This window comes from Tupaia chinensis, unplaced genomic scaffold (assembly GCF_000334495.1).
Source record: "Tupaia chinensis unplaced genomic scaffold, TupChi_1.0 Scaffold000164_1, whole genome shotgun sequence".
NCBI classification, from domain to species: domain Eukaryota; kingdom Metazoa; phylum Chordata; class Mammalia; order Scandentia; family Tupaiidae; genus Tupaia; species Tupaia belangeri.
The window spans coordinates 1,564,948-1,592,350 of NW_006159638.1; the positions used below are offsets into that span (position 1 = coordinate 1,564,948).

Below are 27,403 nucleotides of genomic sequence, written 5' to 3' on the forward strand. Positions count from 1 at the left end.
GCACGCGCCCTTTAGAAAAACCCCCTCCAAAAAAAAAAAAAAAAAAGCCACTGGATTTCTGTACACTACCTTGTCTCAAAATGAATGCCTGCATTTTAGGGGTTTTATGTCAGCATCTCACTTTCAGATATAAAATTTTGTCCTTTTTACTATTGTTATACCCCCAAATTCACTGACTTAATATGACAATTTAATTTTGCTCATGATTTTGGGAGTCAGAAATTTATGGAAAGGTTCAGCTCTCCCTGGGGATCTCTCATGCTGTCAGGTGTTGACTGGTGCATCAGGCATCTGAAAGCCCACCTAGGCTGGTAGTGTGCACTAATTATCCCTGGGAATACAGTTGAAACTGTTGACCAGTACCTTCTATGTGGCTTCTCCATGTGGCTTGGGCTTCTCACAGCATGGTGACAGAATTCTGGGTTTGTTGGTATTAACTTTCACCTTGGCTCCCTATTTTCTCAGCTAATAGGGACAATTATTGCTGGGAAAGATTAAAAATCGAAACCAAAACAAACTGGACTCCTACTTCAAGTGCTTCCTAAACACATACAATAATGAACTCTCTTTCAACTGGAATTCCATTTAAAAAGAAAATGAAATAAAAATCTTTGAATGGTAAAATTGTACAATTATTGCATACATAATGTTAGCAAAAGGATAACAAAGAATAATTTGCATAAAATAAATATTCCTATTCTTTGTTCTGGTTAGTACAATAATTGAATAGCAACCATCAGTGAAGTAGGACAAAAGAGGGCTATTATCATCAATGTCAGTTTGATCTTTCAAGGACATTTGATTACCTTCTACCCAGGCTCCACTTCATCTACTCAAACTGAGGTTCTGCTTTCCATCAGTTGAATCTTAAGTGCCTTTGTTGTATTCAAGTATTACCCTACTTAGCCATATTCCACATAAATGGCAAAGAGCAGTTTCTTCTGACCAGATTTAGTGAGAAACATGCCATTTTCATTGTAATACTTATGAAAATATCATAGATGAAAGATAACTCTTCAAATGTCCTGATGTAAAGAGATGGCAAAAGATGCCAAAATACTTATAACCTAACAGTGAAATTGACTTAGCATCATCTTTTGTTAAATGATGGTCCAGATTCTTTCATGTTAAAAAATTCTTATCTCAGGGCCAGCCACTGCCATAGTGGTTAATGTGTTGAACTCCCATATGGTAGATTATAGTATGAGTCCTGCACCCAGCAGCTTAAAAATAATTCCAGATGTGTTTGTGTTTGTGTGTGTGTGCATGCGCGCACGTGTGCATGACTAAAAATCCTAGGAGGAGAATGAAGGAGAAGAGATTGTGGTGTGTTCATTCCCCCTTGGGGATGACTTTTCACTTTTCCTCTTTCTTGCTCTCTCTCTGGTGAGCACACGTGCCCTATGGCAAAAAACAAATGAAAATTCTTAACTCTTCTGGTAATTTTCCTCCTGCAACACTGGATATAACTGAAAGCTGTTTATTTTGCAAACAAGCCAGTAATAATATTTACTGTTCAGAGATGTGAAAAGTGTGTGTGTGTGTGTGTGTGTGTGTGTGTGTATTAAACTTTGTAAGTCATTCATTTTAATCAGTGTCACTGGGGTTAATTTATTAGGGGGAAATCACTATTAATCTATTTAACAGAGTTTTTCATTCAAAGACACTTGTCCTCCAATTCCTTATGTCAAATGAGACATTCACAGATGGAATCTGAAGATCTTGGACAAGAAGGCAAATTTCTCATCCTGTGCCAGAAGGAACAATAGCATGTACTTCCCTATTGTGTCTACAGGACAGTGGCAGTGGCTTTTCCAGCTCGATAGAAAGACATAGAGGCTTTCTCTGTGGATTAGATTAAACTGTCCTTGGGATAAGGAGGAAAGATATATTTGAGGATGAAATAAAACCTCCTACTGGAAAGATTCTAGCACAGGTTGAGATATTTGTGAAGTTGCTATGTACATTCAAACTTTAATATTCAAAATTATAGGTTGCTATAGGAACAATAAGGTAAATTATATTTAAGAGAACTTTATTAAAATTCAGAACAACTAGAAAGCATTCTTGGGTTTTATTTAATTTATTCCTTACAATATTTCTGAATAGTAAATGGTGTTTCTGTATTTCTAGGTGAGAAAACTGAGGTTAAATAATTAGCTCAAGTTACCTAGTTATATGAGGGAATTCCAGGTATGTCTAATTACAAATCTTTCTCTTATGTAACAAATTTCAATTCTATGACAAAAGTAAAAACAAATAAATTGCAGATAAAAAAGATGTAAGGGAGCCAGCAGGTGGCATGGTGGTTAAGGCACTGGACACTCCCACATGGCCAATGACAGTTCAAGTCCTGGATCTGGTGGCTTGGTTTGCCACTTTCCCTCTCTCTCTCTGTGTCTCTGTCTAGTCAAATTAAAATAAGTAAATGAATAGATTAAATTAAATTAAATTAAATAATTATAAAAAAAGAAAGATGTGTCCCAGAGTTAGAGGAGCTAAATTCTATTTTTTGTATAGATAAATTCACTTTATTCTATTATTCAATTTATGGATTATACATTGTACCAAAACTAAATTCATGTTTAGAAGTTATATTATTTATTTATTTATTTATTGTTAAGGAGCCAGTACCTTTGTGTGAGAGAGAGAGAGAGTAAGGAAGTAAAAAATCATTCTTCAGGGGAATGACTACCTACAATCCCTTCGCCATTCTGCTCTCAGTATTTTATTTGGGGCATGCTCATACATGTGCCCCACCCTTTTTTTTTAATGGATTTTTGCTATAGGGTGTGTGTGCTCATCAGAGAGACAGAAAGTGAGAAGTCACCCCCCACCCCCGCCAGAGTGATGACCATGCCACAATCTCTTCTCCTCCATTCTCCTCTCAGAACTTCAGGTATACATGCATGCACAAGTGCTTGGTGTGAGTTTAAGCAGCCAAGTTTGGGACTCGAACCATGGTCAACTATGTGAGAGTCAGTGACGTACCCATTACGCCATCTGCTGGTCCTGCCCCACCTGATTTTTTAAAATAAATTTATTTATTTTACATTCACTCGCTGTACATCATCACAGCATACAAAGTGTGATTTCCTATCCAGAATACACTTACATTGGTTTAATCAAGGATATTGCCATACATGTTACTGTCAACAAATAATTTTCTATTTCTAGCTTCTTAATTTTTCTTTTTCCCTTTCCCTATCTGTTTTTAAGTCACTAGTCAGGACTTGAATTGTGCAGTTGGTCATGTGGTATCCAGCGCTTTAACCACCACGCCACCTGCTGGCCCAGAAGTTAAAATACTTCAAATATAAGAATGTTCTGAAGGCCTTAGGAGAATTTACGATAAAGTTTTTGGTTTATGCTTTTTTATTCGTTTCTTCTTTTTGCCTTCATGCATTTTTAAAAAATTCCCATTCTATATAGTTTTATGCATGGTAATGTTGATATTTTCTTTTGGAAATTTCTTTCAATGGCTGTCCTCAAAGTATTTCTCTTAATGAAAGATAAAACTGAAGAACAGGGAAAAGTATTTTCTATTATTCCCTAGGTAGGCACAACTTTCTTTCTGCTAATACATTCTGTCTAAACTAACTCTAGGCCATTCATTATAAGCCCAAGAGGCTAGTGTCTGATTCACAGCCCCATCCTAGTAACAACATATTAAAGTTTCAAGTCAACATCTAAGGGACAGGACTTACAACTCTGGAGCAAAAATATGTATAGTACACTCATACACAGTTATGAAAACATTTTACCGAAAATATTTACAATATTTTAGTCACGTTTTAAACATACAAATGAAGTTTTGTCTTTGTTTTCACTATCATAGGAAAATACTTAATCTAGTAGTAAATAACAGGATACCTTTTTCGGTGGGCAAAGAGGAAAGGACTGCTATGTTAATGAATTATCGGGTGAATTCCTTAATAGTTATTTCTTCTTTTTAATTTGTTCATAAAAAAGAAAAGTTTACCAGTCCAGCAGGTGGCATAGTGGGTAAAGCATTGGATTCCCATATGGCTGACTACAGTTCAAGTCCCAGATCTGGTGGCTTGAAACTCATGCTGGGCCTCTGTACATACATACACAAAATACCAAGAGGAGAAGGGCTTGTGGTGTGGCCATCCCCCCAGGGAATGATTTCTCACTTTCCCTCTTGCTGTACTATCTGTCTCTGTGGCAAGCACATGTGCCCTATAGCAAAACCAAAAAAAAAAAAAAAAAAGTATATGTTATGTAAACTGATCTAGGCCTTACTTGTTATTAGCAAATAACATGAACATAATAAGCTGTCTAATAAAACTTCAAAAGTAAAAGAGATTACAAAGACTCCACAAACTTTTTAAAAAATTTTTTCTATAATTTATTTTATTTAAGTAATTTGGACTTTGTTTTCCTAAACTGCTTGCAGTTTTGAGATTGTGTCTAGTACCCAGGGAATCCTGCTGAGGCACACTTCTCCCAGAAAAGACAACAATCAATGATAAGAAAGCTCTTAGAAAATAATCGTTAAAAACGTGCAATTGACCAAGTTGTTCCATTATCAAATGTTAAATATTTTCTGTACCTTTATTTACTCACCCACAAGTCCTAAAAGAATGTAGCCAAAAATGAACAGTAGGAAGATTATGCAGCACAGAACATCTGTACAATTCCTAAAGACAAAAAGGAACGAAGAATTAAAAGGGGTCCAAAATGACTTCTTTACTGCACAGAAAACACAGAGAGAGAAAAAGATAATAATAGGGACATTCCATCTTATATCCAATAATTCTGAAAAAGGTTTCAGAAAAATCATGACATATTTTCCTATGTTTTTTTTTCTATGCAAAAATGCATTGTGACTTTTCTCACAACCCAATATTTCTATGAAGATTTTAGCTACAATGGAAAGGTCACAGTTCCATGAATAAAGAGGCTCTCTCGTCTTAGTCTGTATTGTCTCTTGGTACTCTATTTGTAAAATGTTTTATAGGTTAGACTATGGCAAAGTCAAATATTAGGTTTTTTTTTTTCATTTGAAATTGTAATTTTAGCTATTTGATTTTATGATTTTCCATTTCATGCCTCTCCACATGGTATAAAATAGACACTCTTCATTCCTCCTTTTTTATTTTCTACAGAAACATCTTAAGGACATTATTAAAGAAAGAATTGACTTATTAACTTTGTTTGGGTAATAGAGTTATAACTATTCTAACAACAATGTATATAAAGCATTAAAAAATAAAATGCAATAAAATTTAATTTTCTAGGGCTGGCCTTGTAGCCTATTGGTTAAGGGAGCTGGATCTCATATGATGGATCAAGATTCAAGTTCCAGTCCTGGTGGCTTGAAAAACACGCAAGCATATACGTATGCAAGTCCCAAATCATGAAAGATGGAGAAATGATAAAGAGGGGCCTACAGCAAGACCATGACCCATGAGTGAGGGATTATATCTAGCTCACAAGATAGCTGGAAAGATTATTTTCAAGGTATTATTTAATTTTTTTTGAGAGGTTTTGCAATAGGGTGCATACACTTGCCAGAAAGACAGAGAGAGACAGAAAACGAGAAATTCCCCCCAGGGGAATTTCCCACAATCCCTTCTTGATTCTCCTCTTGGGATCTTGGGCACGCACATACACATGCCCGACATGAGTTTAAGCCACTGAGTCTGGGACTCAAACCATGGTCGACTACATGGGAGTCCAGTGACATAGCCGTTACATCAACTGCTGGTCCCTTTTTAATGTTTTATATACATTGCTATTAGAGTAGTTGCAACTCTAGTCCCCATAGAAAATTCATGCAATCAATCCTTTATTTAAGAGAAGTAATTACAGACATAGGCATGTAACTAGATCTCCAGTGCCTAATGTTTTTCATTTGGTAGGTATGTTAATATGAGTTATATGTTTTTATGAATGTTCGAAAGTATATCTTAAAATAATCATACATATTCCAGTAACTCTACCTCAAACAGGAAATGGATCTTTCATAGAGAAAGCTAATCATGAGTAATACAAAAACAAACTATCATATTTTAAAATCCAATTTTAACCCAGGAATTTTTTTTTTACTTCATTTGGATTTAATAATTATGAGAATAGTAACAAAAAGAGAAGAAAGCAGGCACTCTACGTTTCTTTGGTTTAACAACTAGTGAAAGCAAAATCCTGCTTGGATGAGGGAAGAATATCTGCTGTATGTACATTCTGACACATTTTACTCAAGATCAAGTTCTCATCCTGTCAGAGCTGTTGTTAAATAGCCCAACACCTATGAGGAAATGCCTGCAGGTAGGGAAGAAAGGAGAGGAAACTAGAGGACTGGTGTGCTTTAATTAGAAATGTAGCAGTTGAGAGACCAGCAGTTAGCATAATGGTTCTGTCGCTGGACTCCCACGTAGTCGACCACGGTTCCAGTCCCAGACCTGGTGGCTTAAACTCACACCAGGAGCATGTGCGTGCGTCCGTGCCCAAGATCCCGAGAGGAGAATGGAGGAGAAGGGATTGTGGTGTGGCCATCCCCCTGGGGGGTGGGATTTCTCTCTTTCTGTTTCTCTGTCTCTCTCTGTCTGTCTGGAGAGCGCACAGGCCTTATAGCAAAAACCTCTCCAAAAAAAAAAAAAAAAAGAAATGTAGCAGTTGTCAAGCCCTTGTGTGTAACTGTAGCTACCAAGAAGAGGGAGAGAGGGGTGCGATCAGAAGTCCCAGTCAGACAGGGCCATCATGGTGTCATTACATAACTTTAATGTGATATGGCTATACTTTAGATTTATATTATATGTAAAACATACCATAATGCATATTCATAGTGACCTAAAGTCACATATAATTATACTGATGTTATGTCAAGTGCAGGAAGAGGTAAACATACTAGAACTATGAATGGAAGGAACTTACCAAAGGATAGGGCACTAGGAAAGAAGCAGACCCGGCAAAACCCATACATTTTAACAACTGACACTTATAAACTGGCATCAGTTTGACTTTCAGTTTCCTTTGGGATTGGACACTAAGATTTCTCTATCTTTTTTGGTGCCCAGGACACACTAAGGCATCACTGACTGTTTCAGGCCCATACAGCCAGTCTCCTAGCACCTCTCACTATAGCAGGACAGTATTTCTCAATAATTCACACCTGATGGTGTTCGGGATTCTATGCAGGGACCAGGGAAGATAATATCTTCCAGACTGCTTCGTTTTTCTGGTGCACTGCTATAGAGAAATAACAGACCATATCCAATGGCCAGACTGGTTAATTTTTTCTTCTTTTATTTAAACATAAAAGGATGTTGAGCAAACTGAAAATTATGAATGGAGAATTTAAAATTCCCAAATAAAGAAACATCAATATTCCTAAATTTGCTCCTGCAGTGATTTGATTTCCATCATTGTTTTAGATATTTTCTTTAAAAAATATTCTTGTGTATGTGTATTTTCAGGTAATTCCAATTACTTGCTATTTTTTTCTCTTCCTCTCTTCAGACATTCAGTCCAGAAAACAGCAGTTTAGTGATTAAGAGAGTCACTGGAAACCTGAATTTGAACAAAATATAGCTTGGGCACCATTTTGTGAGTTGAGGAACAGAGCAGAAGCTCAATTCAAATTTTTAGAAATACAGCATCTCATTATTGTTCCTCCATTTTGATTTCAAGGCTTCTGTCACAGTTTCTAAATGTTCTACAGAAAATTAGTTATTATTTATTTATTTATTGGAGAGGTTTTTGCTATAGGGCGTATGTGCTCGCCAGCCAGACAGAGAGAGACAGAGAGATGGAAAGCAAGAAATAACCCCCCAGGGGGGATGGCCACGCCACAATCCCTTCTTTTCCATTCTCCTCTCAGGATCATGGGCATGCATGCTCACATGCCCAGCGTGAGTTTAAGCCGCCGGATCCGGGACTCAAACCACAGTTGCCTACGTGGGAGTCCAGCGACATAGCCATTACACTAACTGCTGGTCCCTTAGAAAATGAGTTTTTTTTTAAACCAAGGATTTAATTTGGATAATTTTTAAAACTCTCAAGGCAACTATCAAGACAACTGGCTGATATGAGCTCATAGATGAAAAAACCATTCTGAATCATATTCTAGCTAGAGCTCTGCCATAGCTGTCTATACTTTATCCTTAAGAGGATTCGTTCTTACTGTCACAGCAAGCACTAAGAACCATTGTACTAAAGTAGACATGGGTTGCCTCTCACTGGGTCCCAGAAAGAAGGCAGAAAGGGTAATTATAAATACGTCCAACTGTCTCCTTCACCCGCCTCCCTCCAAATTGAAATCCCACTTTTTCAAATCAAGCTGGTCACACCCACATTTATCAGGGAGCCACTCAAAACTCTATTCAGATTAACTTTTATTGGCATAAAAGAATTTTCAAAAGTTAAACTATGGAAGTACCATTGTTTCATTATTATTTATTTCCCAAATGACAATGAGAAGAATAGCATGCCAACTGTACCTGTATTGACAGTTTTCCTTTTTCCTCCATCTCTATCCCACAAATATAGCATAGCTATAGTTGCTTAGACTTAAAATGTTAGCAGTTTCCTTTGACTTTCCCTTTTCCTTAGCTTATCTTTTATATTCAATTGATAAGTTCTCTTGACTCTTTCTCTCTGATGTGTCTTTCATCTACTCTGCCTTTCTATTCTTATTGTCTGGACTCAGTTCACGTTTTTTTATTCTCTTTTTAAACTATTGCCACGGTCTCTTAATTGGGCTCCCGCAGGTAGTCTCTGTCTGATCCAATTCATTCTGCACATCACTGATATCACTGATATGTGATGTCACTTTTTCTTACTTAAAAATTCACAGTGTCTCTATGACAGAAATTAAAAGATCTGAAGCTATGATAGTAGAGAGGATAAGTGTAGATACCAGAGAATATAAGGGAGGGGTACAGATAGTAGAGTGTGGACAGGAGGGGCAAAAGAAAGAAACATTTAACAGACAAAAGAACATAAAGCTCTCTATTAAAAACAAAATCTGTAATTTTTGCTTTATAGAAAAATGAAAATAACAAAAAGAAATTGACAGTGCCTCTTCACCACCAATTTAATCATTTCTAAATGTCTTAGCCTCATGTTTAGGAACTTATAAGTAAATCCTCATTCAAGCCCCAGTCTATTTCTAGCTTTACCTCCTAATATTTCTCTTCATGTATCTAACAAATTGGGACATTTTCAATCATTGATACACAGTGCACTTTCCCTTGACCATATATCCTACTTTGAATACAGTAGCTACTGTTTACAATAATTTTCCCCAAGTAACACTGCTCCATATTACTCTCAAAAGTGTCTTGGTGTGGATGTCCACCTCATCTACTAAAATCCCATCCCTCAAATCAGCTCAAATATCACTTCCATGAGGTTTTCAACTAGAAGACAACCCTCTCATCTCTGTAGACCTACAGGAATTTTCTTATCCATCTTTAAGGCTTTATGTTATCTATTATATCCCAGACCAAAGGTGGTAAACTATAGTCTCTGAGCTAAATCTGGTCTGCAGCCTGTTTTGGTACTTTCTATAAGCTAACAATGACTTTATACTTTTTTTTTTTTTTTTGAGAGCAAGAGAGATTTTTGCTATAGGGTGCATGTACTTATCAGACAGAGAAACAAACAGTGAGAAATCACCCCCACCCCAGGGGGGATGGTCCCTTCTCCTCCATTCTCCTCTCGAGATTTTGGGTATGTATGCACAAGCACTGGGGTGAGTGTCAAGCCACTGGGTCAGGGACTCTAACTGTGGTCTGCCATGTGGAAATCCAGTACCTTAACCATTATGCCACTTGCTGGCCACAAAAAGGTTTTACACTGTTTTGTTTGTTTGTTTGTTTTGGAGAAGTTTTTGCTGTAGGGCGCGGGATCATGGGCATGCATGCACACGAGCCCGGTGTGAGTTTAAGTCACCGGGTCCAGGACTTGAACTGCGGTCGACTACATGGGAGTTCAGCGACATAGCCATTACACTAACTGCTAGTCCCGGGCTTTACACTTTCAAGAGATACAAAAATGGAAAATTATCTGTTGATGATGATGTACATGGTAATATCTTTAATTGGACTAATAGGTAATGTATTCATTCTGGGAAATTCATTTTGCATGCTGTAGTGATATATGGTGGTTTAACGTATAAATTTTGCATATATATATATAAACACTTCATTATTTATTTTTTTGGAGAGGTTTTTGCCATAGGGTGCGAGCGCTCGCCAGAAAGAGAGAGATGACAGAAAGCAAGAAATCACCCCCAGGGGAGATGGCCATGCTGCAATCCCTTCTCCTCTATTCTCCTCTCAGGATCTTGGGCATGCACGCACATGTGCACAGTGTGAGTTTAAGCCACTGGGTCCGGTGAACCGCAGTCAGCTACATGGGAGTCCAGCGACATAGCCACTATGCCAACTGCTGGTCCCCCCCAAAACACATTTAAATGGTTTAAAAAATAAAAAGAATATTTTCTGACTTATGTAAATTATGCAAAATTCAAACAGTGTTCATAAAGATATTTGAAAAAAATTATCACACATATATGTTAACTAAGGCTATTTTTGTGCTACAATGGCTAAGTTTAGTAATTGCATTAGAAGTCATCTGGTCCTTAAATGTATATAAAATTTTTTAAAAACTAAATAAATTTAAAAAAAAAAAAAAGAAAATACTGGGAAAAAAAGCCATCTGGTCTTCAAAGCCTAAAATATTTCTAGCTGGATCTCATAGAAAATGTTTGCTGACCTCTGACCCAGTCCATAAAGTTTTCTGCACAGCCGTTAGTAAAAAGCTTTGCATGCTACAGACATAGAGCAATCTATGCCCCATGAATGATTAGTGAGACACACCTCTAACTGACAAGCTCATGCATCAAAAGCAAGCTCTGCTGAAAATCAAAGTGCTGTGTTTATAATTTCATATTTTTCCCCCAACATAGTGAATGTATTGTCTAGAGATTAAACTTTTTTGGTCAAACATAAACATGCCACCTGGATATTGGTGTCTCCAATAAAACAAATCACTTAAAGACAAAGAGTTTTTTAAAAACTAGATTTAATTCAGAGGTAATAAGAGAGTTTTGTTTGATAAGTGCATACTTCAGTTCCACACAAGTTCTTATTCTCCAACAACTGTCATTTTGCTTCCTTTTCAGGGACAGCTTTCTACTCTTATCCAGAAACTAATTCATTTACTAGTTTTCTTTCTTTGTGGCAGATGAAATTCCAATGGTATCAACCATCCTGTGCTGTGAAAGGTCATTAATATCAAGCATTAGAGTGAGAATGGAAGTACTAAAAGCCATTATTCTTTGACAGATCATCCATTCGTGCCTAATGAGTTAGTTTGGGGACTGTCCACTGCCTGTGATTCCACTCAGATGCTTTCCTCTCATTTGAAAGTTCTCAGTGTCACCTGAGTACATCTGTCTACAGCATGGTTGCTTTTATAATCCTAAGTCCAGAAGTATTGCTCCTCTGTGGTACTGCTGGCACCTGAACGATGCCTTTAAATCATCTGTTACCTCTCAGGTTCTTAACCATAAAAGCCTGTTGTAGAAAACAGAACGAATGCTTCACTTCCTAGAGGCTTTATTAGAGGACAATGCACTTTGGGGCCATCTTTCAAGCTTCGCTAAGATACATTTGGAAAACTAGATAATGTGACTTGAATTAGATAGGTCATTTGAACTGATTCTAATTAGCTCAGCTAACTCAAAATATTTTGGCATATTTAGGAGTAGAGATCTATGAATGTTAAAAAAAATGCTTTATCTCTATTTCCACACTTCTCACTATTAATGGAGATTCTAGTGATTTTGTAAGGAGAGCATCCTCTAAAAACTTATGTTTGAAGAAGTTAATTAAATTTTTCCCCCTTACTTTCAGCTCCTCTTATTCTTCCCAGACATGATGTCTGGAAGTTCTCTATTGTTCTGTTCCTCAACCACTGCTTCAGATTGTGGTGTGCACTGTCTGTGTGTGAATGAGAAAGAGCAATAGACAAAGAGAGCACACTGAGGTGTTACTGATAGGGAAGTTACACTGGCCATTTATATAACAGAGGTTAAAGATTATCTTAAAGACTTTAGTGATTGGGAACCAGCAGTTAGTGTAATGGCTATGTCGCTGGACTCCCACGTAGCCGACCGCGGTTCGCGTCTTGGACCCAGTGGCTTAAATCTCACGCCGGGCGCGTGTGCGTGCGTGCCCAAGATCCCGAGAGGAAAAAAGCCAAAACCAAACAAAAAAACAAAAAAAAAATAAAAAAAAAAAGACTTTAGTGGTTAATGAATTAGAAACTTAATGGGAAGGCACAAATGAACTCTTAATTCCATAAATCTGCATTTCAGGTGTTTATAGTAAAGAAATGGTTTTGAGTCTCCTAAAAAGTTTTAAAGATAACTTTTAAGTTTGTATTTACCGTAGAATTCTGACTTCCAATCATTGTGAAAAGAGTGTTAGTTTTGCAGGATTTTTTTTTAAATTTGTATTTATTTATTTTTTTTAGAGGTTTTTGCTATAGGGTGTGTGCGTTCGCCAGACAGACAGAGAGACAGAGAGACAGAAAGCGAGAAATCACCCCCTGGGGGGATGGCCACGCCACAATCCCTTCTTCTCCATTCTCCTCTCGGGATCTTGGGCACACACGCACACGAGCCCGGCATGAGTTTTAAGTCACCGGGTCCGGGACTCGAACCACGGCTGACGATGTGGGAGTCCATCGACATAGCCATTACACTAACTGCTGGTCCCGCAGGATTATTTTTTAATACTTTATTAAAACTGCTGTTGAAAATAAAATATGCCAAATAACACAATACCCTAAAAAAGTTTAGAATGATAATGTCTTTTGAATTTATTAGATCATATAAGACGTTATTTGAGTATTGTATCTGCTTTCATGAGCTCTTTTGAATAATTGGGTTTTAAAAGTTTTCTTATCCTCTTTGATTACTTTTTTATTTTATACTGCTAACATTGGGCTTCCATTGCCTTGAGAAAGCAGCTTTAACTGGCTTTGATTTAGATTTTCTATTTATAAAGGGAAATAAAACCTCATTCTTTTTACAGAGGAATTTAAGTGATGCTTGTATAGATGTGTCTTTGTTTTAAGTGGGGGAAAATATCAGACACCATTGCTCTTACTATGTTATTCATCATTCCTGTAAAACTTACACAATATTCAGAATCTGTCAGTTGGTGAAAAGCACTCTGCAAATTGCTGGTAAAGTGAAGGTCACATTTTAATTTTTGCCCACATGATAGCTGGTAGTGTAGACCAGAAATACAGGAGAGGCACAAGGAGAGCCAGCACGAGAAGAGCCTTGGGACATTAGTCCAAAGATATCAAAAGAGTTTATAGGGAGTCCATACTGGTGTGGAACACTTTCATCTTAAGAGAATGGGTTAGAATCTACATGGACCCATAGAGTAGGTGCTTAAAAATATTTGTTGAAATGTTTATCTGAAAATTCTCATGCTTGTGATGGCTATGGAATTCAGCCAATAAAGTTTAATTATTCCATTCTGTTAATAATAATATGACAGCTAATCTTTTTAATAATCAAAGGCTCACAAATCAAAATCAGATTACTATTTTTCACTCCAAATTTTAGTAAGTAAAAATCCACTACTTACTGATAATGGGAGATAGAAAACTGCATGCCCTTTAGCCTAGTAATATTTTTTCCAGTTATTTATACCATGGAAATAATTATATATGTTGTAAAAATTTATTTATAAGGTTTTAAGTCACTGTACCAAAAAAGTTGAAACAACCTTTTGAGCAACATTTAATTATATAAAAATAATCATAATACATTATTGAGTAAAAAAAAGACTATAAAACAAATGTGTAGTATGATTATATGCATTTATAAATACAAATATATATAAGTGCTTAACACTAATAAGGAATATATACAAAAATGTTAGTGGTCATTATCTATAAATTACATGATTTTGTTTTAAATAATTTGACATCTATAAGAAGATTAACATAATTATTTCATTATACTAATTTCTTTATGATCTTTTCAAATAAAATATGTTGAAAACTTGATCTGCTCTTTGATTTTTTTCCCTTGATCATTGACAAAATGTAAAACACAAATTTTATCATCTTTAAACAAAAATAGTTACTAAAAGGGTATGAAGATAAAAGAAACTGTTATGATTCATCTTTCTTGAGTCCCAAACATTCATAAGTGATAGCCAAATAGAAAATATACATCCATAAATACCTCATTATAGCATCTTACTAATTACACCTTCCTCTTTCGATGATGAATATAATATGCTCATCAGCTTTACAAGATACAGATCTCTATTTCTTACAGAAGCATTGGATAAAATGAAAATAGAGTTGACTTTTAAACTTGTGTCAATTAAGTCTCTATGATATGATATTATCTCTCTCTTCTGTAGGTAATTTCCTTTATGTATACTTAGTGAATCTAAACAATAAAAACACCTGCTATTTTCCTTAAAAGAATATTTATTTAGTTGTGACCTCAGAACTTTGCCTCTGTTTAAAATGTTTATTATTGCCACACTAGTCTTTAACAAAGTGTTCCTATAATCATCATAGTGCTTTCAGAATGAGAAATAAAAATTTAGTTTTGAAAGTTATTTTAGCAAAGCAAACATCTCAATCATAAAACATTTTTATACTTTTATAATTGCTTGAGTATTAAACAAACTAGTAAATTTTAAGTAATTTTGATTAAGATTACACAAGTAACTAGAAATAGTGCCTGGGAAAGAAAAAAGAAGGGAGACCTACTTTTACTGTATATCTTTTTGTAACTATGAAATTATGTACCAGTCACATGTATTATCTAATCTAAATAATTAATTTTTAAAAACAGAAAATAATGTATTAACATGGCACCCCTGAGAAGTGGAATTAATTTCATAAATAATGTAAATTATTATCCATTAAAATGAATTCATTGTGCTAGAAATACATTGTGGTAGAAAAGAAATAAGCCCAATTTAATATAAATTAAACTATAATCTACATCCCCTCTGGGGGGGTGATTTCTCGCTTTCTGTCTCTCTCTCTCTGTCTGTCTGTCTGGCAAGCACACGTGCTCTATGGCAAAAACCTCTTAAAAAAAAGAATAAAAATAATAAGCTATATGAATATAAAATCATTAGGGATATATAGATAAAGTAAAATCCTTTATTAGGATTATAGCTATACCTACTCATATAGTTGGAAAATTGAGTTTTGACTATTAATTATTTAAATCACACATGGAGAAAAGGAGATTTCTCTATCATGAACATATTATACTTATTTGTCTTCACAGTTATTTTAGTTCTCAGAGGAAAATAATAACTACAACACAACATACTTGGCATAAGTCATATAAGCATTATACTGATGTGCTGTTAGTAAACTTTTATTTAAAATGGGAGATTTCTACTGATTTTGGAAAGAAAATTAACAGACTTGTGAGACAATATAATAGGAAATACTGAGTTTTCATGGCTTGCCCATAGCAAAGAAGCATAGGAACTTAACACATACCTCTTGAATGAATAAATGAAAGTACACCTGAACATTAGATTAGTATCTTCTAGACATTTTCCAAAATGTGTAAAAGTGCTGTGTCCCTCTGTCCTCAAACTGTCCAGTAAAATGGGAGATTCCAACCATCATAATGTGAAATTCTAGTCATTTTGTCAGAGTATATAATTCTTTTCTATAAATACTAGCTAACCTTTGATCTATAAGTTGGTTGCACTACTATAAAACACTACTGACAACAGCGTCATTATTATTTTTAGAAAGGATTAAACTTTGTATACATTTTAGATAAAACTAAATATTCTCTGTGTGTCCCTTGATTTGAAATTATTAAATACACGCAGTCTTTGACTCATGATGGTTCAACTTATACGATGACAGGAAAGTTAAAGAAATTTCGTAAAATCATACGTTGAATTTTGAATTTTGATCTTCTCCTGGGGCAGCACTATGTAGTTCAATACTGTACTCTCCCAGCATGCTGAGCAGCAGCAGCAAGCTACAGTTCCTAGTGACCACTACACTTGAAATCTTCCAGAACACTATGTCTGCTAGACCCTCAGTAAGGTCGATGCACCAGTGACTCCACCTTTTATTCTTGAACCTCATCAGAAGAGAGAGAAACAATGCACCAGTGACTCCACCAGCTATTCTTGAACCTCATCAGAAGAGAGAGAAATTGATTACACTGTTGATGTGGAATTAACATCATCTAGCAGTTATTCAATAATTAATTTTAGTTCAATGCTTCAAACATTCTTCAGGCCAGGGTACTTTCAACTGTGTGTTAGTGTTGAGTACCCTACAACATTCTCTTTTTCACTTCCAGTACAATATTCAATAAACTACATGAGCTATTCAACACTTTAGTAAAAAATAGTTTTCATGTTAGATGACTCTGTCTAATCGTAGGCTAATATAAATGTCCTGAATATGTTTAAGATAGCCTGGGCTAAACTGTGACGTTCAGCAGGATAGGTAGCAGGTTAGGTGCAGAAAAAAGTGTTTTCCATTTATGGTTATTGTCAACTGAAAATATTTTAAATTTATGATGGGTTTATTGGGACAGAGCCTCATCATAAGTGGAGGAGTATCTGTGATAGTTTCCATGTAATACATTTTAAATTTGAATCCAAGTGGTATGCCCATTAAGAAAGTGTTTGCCACATCATGCATGTCCACCTGTATGCTGAGGATCCTGATGTGCTGGAGAACTGTAGAAAAGGGTTTGCAGTGTTATTTAGCCTTATACAGGATTCTCTCTCCCTCCTCTCTCACTCGCTTTTTGTCTCTCCCATGCAAATCATGTGCTCTATTATTTTTTTTTAATGTGTGTGCTTCTGTGAATACAAGAAAAATTAAAAAACCAGAAACAGTGACTTAAATTCCAAGGAATTTATTTGCCTCATGCAAGAAGAAGTCCTACGGTAGCTAATCCAAGCTGGTGCTGTGCACAGTCCATGATGCCATCAAGGACTAGATTCATCCTATCGTCCTGCCCTCCTTATCCTGTAGACATTTATCTGCATATGTATGCCTCATGACACAAGCCGACTGCTGTACCCAACACTCTGAATCTCTTCAATAAGGCTCTTTCATTTTATTTAGAAAATCCCTCCTCACACACTTTCACTTTAGCACACTAGCTAGAAATATGTTGCATGGCCATCCCTACCTAGAAAATGGTTAAAAGTTTTGGTTTTGGACCAACTGTGGAGGCACACAGATAGCACCACTATTTGAGAGGCTGGAGGCTGCATGGGATGTTCAGGTTTGGTACTTAGGATACCTGGGCACAGTTACACCACATCCGTCATCCAAATTGATGGGGAAGTTGGGGCAGAAGGACTGCAACATTGTTAGACTGTCAAAAATATTTATCTCTGTCTATTTCACTCTTTCTCTGATCTCTCTCTGTCATAAAGGGAGGGAGAAAAAAGAAAAATTACGTGTTTGGCTTTTCAGTTTCTATAAGAGAGGAGGTTAGAGAGAAATGGTCTAGAATGAATCTTGAGTGAGATAAATTACAGAATATGCCATAGCTACTAGTGATATTTAAACAATCATAAAAATAATAAAATTTCCCTCTTCTAATAATTTTTAGTCAATCTAAATGGTTTATGCAAAGAATGTTTTTCCTCTACAAGTATTATTATTAAACATAAAATTAAGATTAGCATAGGAACACTAAATATTGTTAATCTCACAGAATTCAAATAAGTCGAATTGAGATTAATTTCCCAGCAAAAGCATATTCTAGTGTTGATATGAGTAACAGCAAAATAGCAAGCTGTTAGAGCTTACCTCTACATAATTTTGTATTTCATATTCAATTGTTTATATAATTCTTCACATTCATATTCAATAGAATGGAATTTGAAATTTAAATTCAGCCAAAGTAAAATATGTAACTGCAATTCTCATAAGCTTAATATTAAAACACAAATCTTCCTTAAATACACAGATATACATATAAAAATCATCGACTATAAAATGTACCACATACCATATCTCTTTTATTTCTCATAAGTCTCTTTTATTTCAACATAATTTATTTAGAATAGCATCTTAATAGTGAGCCTAGGAGTCTCTAGGCAATCATATACCTAATTTTGTCCAAGAATTGTCCCAGCTTTCTTACAACAAAGCACTACAATTCAGCATACATAACAGATCTCAGATTCTACTGCTATCCATTTTCCTGCCATTCTAAAATATAAGGTCATGAAATCCTATATTTTCCAAGGCTTCCCAGATGTCCTTCCTCTTCAGATTTCATACACCCTCCCTAGCAAAATTTTTCAATGGCTATTTAAGTATCTACTGCTGCTTCTCTAGTGAAATGTGTGTGCGTACACATGTGAATAGGTATATAGGGCAAGATGAAAAGGGAAGCAAGCCTGGGAACCAGCAGTTAGGGTAATGGCTATGTCGCTGGATTCCCATGTAGTTGACTGCGGTTCACGTCCCAGACCCGGTGGCTTAAAACTCAGCCGGGCGCGTGTGCGTGCGTGCCCAAGATCCTGAGAGGAGAATGGAGGAGAAGGGATTGCGGCGTGACCATCCTCCCTGGGGGGTGATTTCTCGCTTTCTGTCTCTCTGTCTCTCTCTGCCTGTCTGGCGAGCACACGCGCCCTATAGTGAAAAACCTCTCCAAAAAAAAAAAAAAAAAAAAAAGGGAAGCAAGCTAAAAAAAAAAGGGAAAAAAAGACAAAAAGTGAAACAAGAATACAATCCTAGCCCTTGAAGATTCTAATTTTATTATTTAAAAAAAAAAAAAAAAAGACAAACACACCTAGAAACTTACCATTAAAAATAAATTCAGCTTGGGATCAGCAGTTAGTGTAATGGCTATGTCACTGGACTCCCATGTAGTTGACCGTAGCTTGAGTCCTGGACCCAGTGGCTTAAACTCACACCAGGTGCGTGTGTGTGCATGCCCAAGATCCAGAGAGGAGAATGGAAGAGAAGGGATTGCGGCGTGGTCATACCCCCAGGGGTGATTTCTTGCTTTCTGTCTCCCTGTCTCTCTCTGTCTTTCTGGTGAGTGCACGCACCCTATAGCAAAAATCTCTCTAAAAAAAGAGAAAAGAAAAAAAAGTAATTTGTATTATGAAGTCAAAAAAATCAATTTACTCTTTTAATTAATCTACTATTTATTGGATACTACTTTGTGTCCAGTGTGTGGCAGATCTATAAACACATTGGATAGGCAAGGTGACTTTTCTCATGGAGCTCACAATTTAGTGTAGGAAATGCAATAAAGAAGTAAAGATCAATAAATAAAATGGTATCAGATTGTGTGATATGTGCTAGGAAGAAAAATATGACACTATGAAGGAATAGTAAGGATGGCCTACTTTTGAGGGTCTTAAGGAAAAACTCTCTGCAGAGGGGATAGGCATCATGTTTCCGGTAAATGAAACAGCAGGTGCAATAAGTTCACATAAAACAAGTTATGTCCTGGAGTTGACAAATGGCCAGTGTGAACAAAACAGAGAGAGAAAGGGAGAAAGCAGAACAAGAGGAGGCTGACACAACCAAATGACTGAACAGTCTTCAATGTGGGGGACTGTGGACGTGTCTAGTTACGTGTCCATAGTTACAACATTTTATAGGTTAAAGGACCTGGCACCTTATGACTCACTTGGACATATATTATCTCATTTGGATCATTAAAATTCTGCAAAGGTGATGTAAGACCTAATACTAACACATCATTTTACAAACTACGTCACTTCTGACTACAATTTCAGTTCATTTCTACTAGAAGTTCCTGAATAGGAGAGTAATGTATTGAGATTAGGATTTCAGTTAGATTTATCTGGCACCAGGACGCAGAATGAATTGGGATGACGTAAGTAGTAAGTGCAGATGGATGAGAATTGGTAGAATGAGAGAGCTGAACTGGGATGGTAGCAACACAGCAGACAATGAAACCAGGACCAGTTCTGCTTTGTCAGCATGCCCAGCCTCTCATGCATGTCTGCTTCCCTGGGTTGCCAGGATAGTGTGAAGATAAATGCCATAGCGTGGGGAGAGTTTACAGATCCACAAAGATGCCTCATGGGCTGAAATAGATGTGAATGGATTTCTCTCTGATGGTTTTTAACACAGAGGGAGAAAGGGATGCTTATATTTATCTTACAGTTTTCAAAGCATTCTGTTCCACTTTTTTTTTTATTCCATTGACTTGATAAAAGGGTGTTTTCTCTGAGCTTTTGGAGATCAAAGATCTTGTTTTTCAGTTTTCTACTGTGTGGTTTGCCAGCATCTGTCTTTTCTATAATGGACATAAGGGGTTGCTCTATTGTTGGTTTTAGTTCCCACATGCTATATCAAAAGAGAGTTGGTCTTGAGTACTACTGGCTGTAGACAGTTTGTTTTTAATAATATATATGGCAAGTTATTGAAGTGTGTTGTTTCTAGCTTTTGTCTACTACAGACAAGTGAACAAAGATGGGGTAAAGGAAAGGAGGGAAGGAGAAAAGTGACAAGGGTAGGCAAGACCAAACCAAAAGGGAAATAACTTGATAGGGATCTAGAGAAGGAAAAATGAGAGAAAGAAATAGATCTCTTAATTTAAAAAAATAGAAAGCATTAAAGATAAAAAAGAAAAAGACAAAAGAGAAGAAATCTAAGGGACAGAAAAAATTTCAGAAAAGAACCATTAATTATATAAAAAAAGAAAGTTGATAAAGGCTGTATCATTAAAGAAGCTTACTAAAATCTGTTTTGAGTTTGGAGAAAATCTAAAAGCAGATACACATTCAATTTGAAAAGTAGTATTTTGTGTGTGTGAGAAAGGAGATAATCAAGTGGATGATGGTATGAACTTACTCTAAATTTCATTTGATTTTTCTGCTTTATAGCTTAAGTAAGTCCAACAATCATGTAATAAAGGTTGTCTATTAAGGACAAAGTTCAAAGACATCTGATTTTATGTCAGTTTTTCTCCTCCTCAAAGCATTTATAGTTAATTCCTTTCTAGCACAACAATTATTTGTCACCTACCAAAAAGCCACTCAATAAACTCATGTATTCCTCTGTCTCTCCTATTACTACACTGGGAGAATTGACTGCGCAGCCTGGTCCCAGAAGGCAGCGAGCAGCATAGCCAGCAGCCAGAAGGCAAATGATTCCTAAGCAATCCTGAGATTGTTTCTAGTAACATTCAACTGAAATTGTTTTCAACCTACCAAAAGCTATAGATATTATCAAATCCTCCTTCCCTACCCTCTGAAAATTCATGGAAGACACTTGTAAGCATTGTAAGATGTACAGGAGACATTTTTTGCAGATCCTCTGTTTATGGAAAAAAAAGCTGCACTTTCAGCATTTTTTTCTAATTTGTGGAATAATGATTAAGAAAAGAAAAGCCCAAGAACAATTTATAAAAAAGTAAATAAATAAATAAACAAAAACAAACTAGAAGAGAGGAAGCCTGTGCTTTAAAAAGTGAACTTCCCATAGATCTAGAACTGGGATAACAGATCTTCCAGGTTTGAATTCAGAATATTACATATTTTAAAAGGATAACTTTAGACCAAAGTACTATGCATGCTCCATTTTTCAGTGATCTTTGATACCAGAAAAATATCCACTTAGCTTAGACTGACCCAGGTATAGACAGGATGTACAGGATCACAGCAGAGCAGTGGGAGATCCAGGGCCACAGCAGGACTCAGACTTAGAGAAGGACTTAACCCAAAATTAGGACAGAAACTCTTCTCCAACTAGTTTCCTCACATAGTAGTGAAAAGAGCTTGAATAACAAATGAATAAATACAGCAATTACAGTGTTCTGATGCCTACATATTACTGATTGCTAAAACTGATAAAATTAGTTAAGTAGGTGTGTGTGGAGGAGTGGGGTCTGGGGAAGGACATTTGGAGGAGGGACATAGAGGTAGAGAATTGACAGGATGGGGAGGTGTGGTGTTATCTGTTGAAGATATTTTGATCAACTGGACTGGGGAGAAGTGTTCACATATTGAAATGTTCACTTTGTAAGCTAAATAATGTGATTGAGTGTATAAACAACTTTTTAAAAAGTTAATAAATAAATAAAAGAACAATCTAAAAAATTTCTTAATTTGATTTGATCATTTGTTCTCAATGTTTTTGTGGTTGCGTAAAATCCTTTTTACACATAAGTAAGACTAGATCCTTAAACAAGGGAGATTTACTCATCACTTAAAAATATTACGCTGGTGGGCAGGGTGGGCATCCCAGGTGTCTTAGTCAACTTCTCAGGCTACTCTAACAAAATGCCATAGACAGAGGGCTTTAAACAATAGACATTTATATCTCACAGTTCTGGAGGCTGGGAAGTCTGAGAATGGGTGCCAGCATAGTAAGGTTGCTGTGAGGGTGCTTCTCCTGGCTTATAGCTAGCTGCCTTCTTGCTGCATCTTCTCATGGCAGACAAAGAGGGAGCTAGCACTCGTTTTTTCTTATAAGGGCTCTAATCCCATCATGAGATCCCTACCCTTGGGACCTTTCCCAAACATAATTATCTGTAAAGGCCCCACCTCCACATATTCATTAAGGCTTCAATACAGGAATTTTAGGGTACACAAACTTTCAGTCCATAGCACCAGGTAAGTAATATTTCTCATACTCAAGTGCCAGAATAGAACCTATTTCAGCCTAGACATGCCAATCCTTTTCACACTGTAAAACTTCTTTCAAAAAATATTGTTGAAGGTAGTCATACAAATCTGTCATATAGACTAAAAGTAAAATGTATGTTTAAATATTTTGAATATATATATTTTAAGTAAGATGATTTGATTTATTTTATCCAAAAATACTGACTAATAAGTCATACGAAAAGAAAGTTTGGCAACATGTACATGTGAGTTTCACATAGTGAAAGCTTCATGTTTTTGAATCTCAGGATAATAAAACCCCAGAAAAGACAAAAGAAAAACACAAATGCCAGGTTAACCCACATTGCCTTTTGGCTTTCAATGTAGAGGCATCACCCTTGACTGTTCTACTCTAAGCTTCATTTCTGGCCAGCATCAGTCACTGTTACTCCCTTGTTGCGTAGTCTCATTGGTATTCTTGGCAGCTATCATATGTGGAGAGGTGAGAACCAGAATAAAATGAAGGGCAAAGCCCTGCTTACTATATTTTAGCACTGATATTCAAAATTAATCTCGCTTTGTTCATTTCAGTTATCCAATTCAAGTCTCATATGTAACCCCATTTCCAACAGGCATCTTTCTATTCCATATTTTCAGGGCCTTTTTGGATCTGCAAATCTTCAGAGGTAAATGCTTAGTTGCCAAAAATGCATCAAGACTATCAAATAAGAAGCCTCCCACAAGAGTTTAGTCAACCTGACATTTAGACGATAGGCTGGTAAACAGTGTATTGTGTTGATTTTTATTTAGCCCATGTAATTCTTTAGAGACTTCTGTGTGCTCTGAGATACATTAATATTTGTACAAAAGAGAAATATAATTTCTCCTTCCCTTCCTTTCCCCTAATCCCTAAACAAATACATTCTTTCTGAATATATGAATAGCAGACAGGAAATAGCATTTGTCCTAGATGTCATATCAACTCAGATGGTTGAAAAATTTATAAACAATTCCAGGCTAACAGGTTTCTTGAATGGTTATAAAGTTCTTTTAGTTTGATTTCATTTATAGTTTAGACTTCAGTAATAGCTCTCAATCTACTCCTTCCCAAAGGTGATACTAAAGGGTAAAGAAAATTCTCAGCTTTATTAAAATACTTTTATTGTACATTTATTTAAATCGTTATCAATTCTTCTAAAATGAAAAGTGCTTAAGTCCAAGACCTTATTCTGCCTTTTATTCTCCTGCATTGTATTCTGTAGACCCTGAAAGAAGCAAGCCTACAATTGCATTCTTGCCCCCCACTATTATTTTTCAGCAAAACTCTCATATGATTTACAGTAGGTCTATCTTACTCTGGATCACAGGGAATAGAGCATAAGATGAGAAACTTGGCAGAAAATTTTCAAAATATAATAGGCAAAGTGAAAATATGTTCTAGAATATATTTTTTATGTTAAACAAAGGAAATAGGATAAAATAAATAATTTAAATGTAAAAACACTGAAATTTTTTTCATTTCATATCTTCTGTTAATTTTGGTAAATACTTCACTTTTTCATCTAAGTTGGGAAAATTACTCTTCTCCACCTGCCAAATTCCTTCCCCTGCACTGTTTTTCATCAATAATGCAAAATTCTATACATTTAAAATTTTATAGAGATAACTACTCATAAATAGAAAAAAATACGGGTTCCTTATATGTAGTTCAAATAGTCCAAAAAGTCAGGAGTATATTGTATCTATTTAAACCCTATTAGGGTTTAAATAGAATCTTATATTTAAATTTAGTAAAGGCTACCTACTAGCAGTTTCAAAGAGAAATAGATCTTTGAAAAAATGAGAGGGGATGCTATCAAACTATATCTGCCTAAGGGAAAAGAAAAACTGTAAGAGCAACCAGAGCTTCACAGAAGGAAAAATGAAAAATAAAAGACAAGGGAGTTCCCACAAAACCTATAAGAGAAAGATATTTTAAAACAATGATTTTATAATTAATTTGCCCTGTAGCAAATACCAGAATTATGGATAGATCTTTAGAGACTAAATACAACATGAAATTAATTTGTGTGAAAATAAATACCCATCTATTATGCCCCAAAGACTTAACCAAAAAAGAAAAAAGAGAGAGAGAGAGAGATTTGTATGTATTTTCTTCTTGTATGTCAAGAGAAGATAAAATTATTCTAAATGCCTAGGGATATAAGTTCATCTTTAAGGGTTAACTATTAGTAACTGTAGTTGCTACCTTGTTCTAATGGGAGCAATATTTCGAAGGACAGATATTCACGAAATACTTTGGATCATTTAATTATATGTGTGTCTTTTATTAACTGCTTAACTTAAAGAGGTGTTTGACCTAACAGTTTTAGTTGGGTGACCTTGCACTTAAGGGTCTCTTTCTGTCCAATTATCAAGCAAGCTTTTCAAATGCACTGAAAGATCTAATTCACAAATCCCTTAAGACCCTCTGGTAAAAGGTTAGAGCAGCACAAATAAGCTAGTGATACATGACCTTGTTTCAGAAAATCACGCTGAGATCCTAAGCAAGTGTGCTTACTTATCATTGTTGAATTGTTATGATAAGGCAAAAAGCAGATAATATAAACACATGTAGTATAAATAAATAGAAGACAATGTGATTTAGAATTCAGTATCTTAATAAGATATTTATTTATACCTTTATGATATCAGAAAAAGCATTTGTTTCTCAGAAATCTCTCTATACAATTACAGGTATCTCAATTTTAATGGAAAGAAAAGTTACTTGCCTACATTATTGGCATTTTGTCAGTTTCAAATCTGCTGGTACATTTTTAGATATTTGTTATAGCAGCACTCCACTTCTCAGCAACTATTTCTCTTATTCAGCTCAGACTGCTAAAACAAATACCATAGACGATATGGCTTAAACAATGGAAACTTATCTCTCAGTTCTAGAGGCTGGGAAATCTAAGATAAAAGAGCCAGCCAACTTTGTTCCTGGTTTTTAGATGTATGCCTTCTTACTAGGAATATATCCTTACATGGAAGACAGGGAAATCATTTCTCTCGTCTCTTCTTATAAAGAGCACTTATCCCAATCTTAAAGTCTCTACCTTTTAACCTAATTGCCCTCTAAGAATCTCCCCCTCCCTGGTATCACACTGGAGATTAGGATTTCACCACACAAATTTTGGGGATACAACATTCATTCCAAAGCTGGGATTGATCCAAATATAATGAAGCAAGGCCGGCTCTGGGGCACAGCAGTAAACCCCTGCTCCAGAGAAGCTGGATCCCATCTGGCATTCGCTGTTTAAATTTGTGGCCTGGTCAACCTATAACATGCCAGGCACATGTGCAAGTTCTTAAGATATGATGGACTGGAGGACTGGAGGAAGGAAATTGTGGTGTGACCAGACCCTTGGGAGGGTGCTCGTGTCTCTCTCTCTCTCTATCTCTTTCTTGCTCTTATGTGCATATCCACATGCTCTATCATGAATAAAAAAATACATATATAGTGAAGTGGATAAAATATTAAACAATCCACTTATAGTAGCAGATTTATAAGTTTATTTACACATGCATTTTTTAAATCATCCAATATACAAATAATTAAATTTATAATTATAATTTAGCATTCATGACTATTTTTAAAACTTAATTAATTAATTAATTTTAATTTGATCAGAGCGGGCATAGAGAGAGAGAGAGATAGAGAAAGTGCAAAGGAAGCTGCCAGGTCCGGAACTTGAACCATAGTTGTCCATGTGGGAGTGCAGTGCCCTTAACCACCATGACATCTATTGGCCCCGCATTAGTGACTCTTTAATTTCACCAAAATTTAGTTGATTCATCTTTAACACCCATGTTTTTGTCATTACCAGATTTATTAGTTATAAAGTCCAGACTACATCACCTTTGCTTCTAACTTATCTGAGGTCTAAACTTTTTTGAATCTGTTGATGGTACTTCCATAGAAAATGTAATTCCAAACTTCTCACTTATGATCTCTACAATATAACTACATTTCTTCTAAGACTGATCTTTAAAAGGGCTGTTTGTAATAATTCCAATATTTCAAACAGCCAAGATTAACAAATAAATCTGTATTATTTGTCTTCTTCCTTTCTTTATTTAATGTCAGAAAGCATGTATGTGAGTACATGCATGTGTAAGAGAAAGAGAGCAAAAGCACCCCCCAGCAGGGCCTGTTCAACCATAGACCTTTTACCTCCAATTCTCCAACCTGTCAGGATCCTGGGCACACCTGCCTACATGCCTAGCATGTTTTCTGAACTACTGGGAACTGAAACCCTGGTTGGCTGCGTGGGATTCTGCTGCTTTTTGTACAGTGCTTAACATTTGTGCCACAGAGATAGCCCACTGCTTTCTCTCTTTAAAATCTCATTTCATCAGATGGACTCTATAATGATCCCAAATTAGTACTGTGATTGTTACATGCTGGTAAGTCAGTAAGTCTTTCCCCAAATATTATTTAATTCTTCTAAATAAAATAATTTAGAGAGCAACAACTTGAGAATAACTTAGGAGACATTCTTAGGACTTCAGAAATACCCAGCAATCAGGGGAAGTTAAAAATTTGTAGTATTTTTGTGGCAAATGAGGATTTAGAATCAATCAACTCATTTTCTCTTCCTCTGTCCATGGCATAGATACAGATTTCATCTTACTCTCAGATTGTTTCTTTCTTTTTTTTTTTTTACAGTTTTTTTTTTTTTTTTTTTTTTTTCTAGGGGGTGGGTGCTCCCCAGCCAGACAACACA

The 27,403-nt window shown here is 35.8% G+C and overlaps 1 protein-coding gene across 6 annotated transcripts in view; it reads right to left on the reverse strand.

Moving 5' to 3' along the window:
- Nucleotides 1-27,403, reverse strand: part of SLC44A5 (solute carrier family 44 member 5) — a 372,817-nt gene that overhangs the window by 79,753 nt on the left and 265,661 nt on the right. For all 6 annotated transcript variants that reach the window (XM_006146053.1, XM_027770865.1, XM_006146051.1 and 3 more), the window contains one exon: nt 4,591-4,664. In XM_006146053.1, coding sequence (XP_006146115.1) covers nt 4,591-4,664 — 74 coding nt within the window. The remainder of the gene's footprint in view (nt 1-4,590; nt 4,665-27,403) is intronic.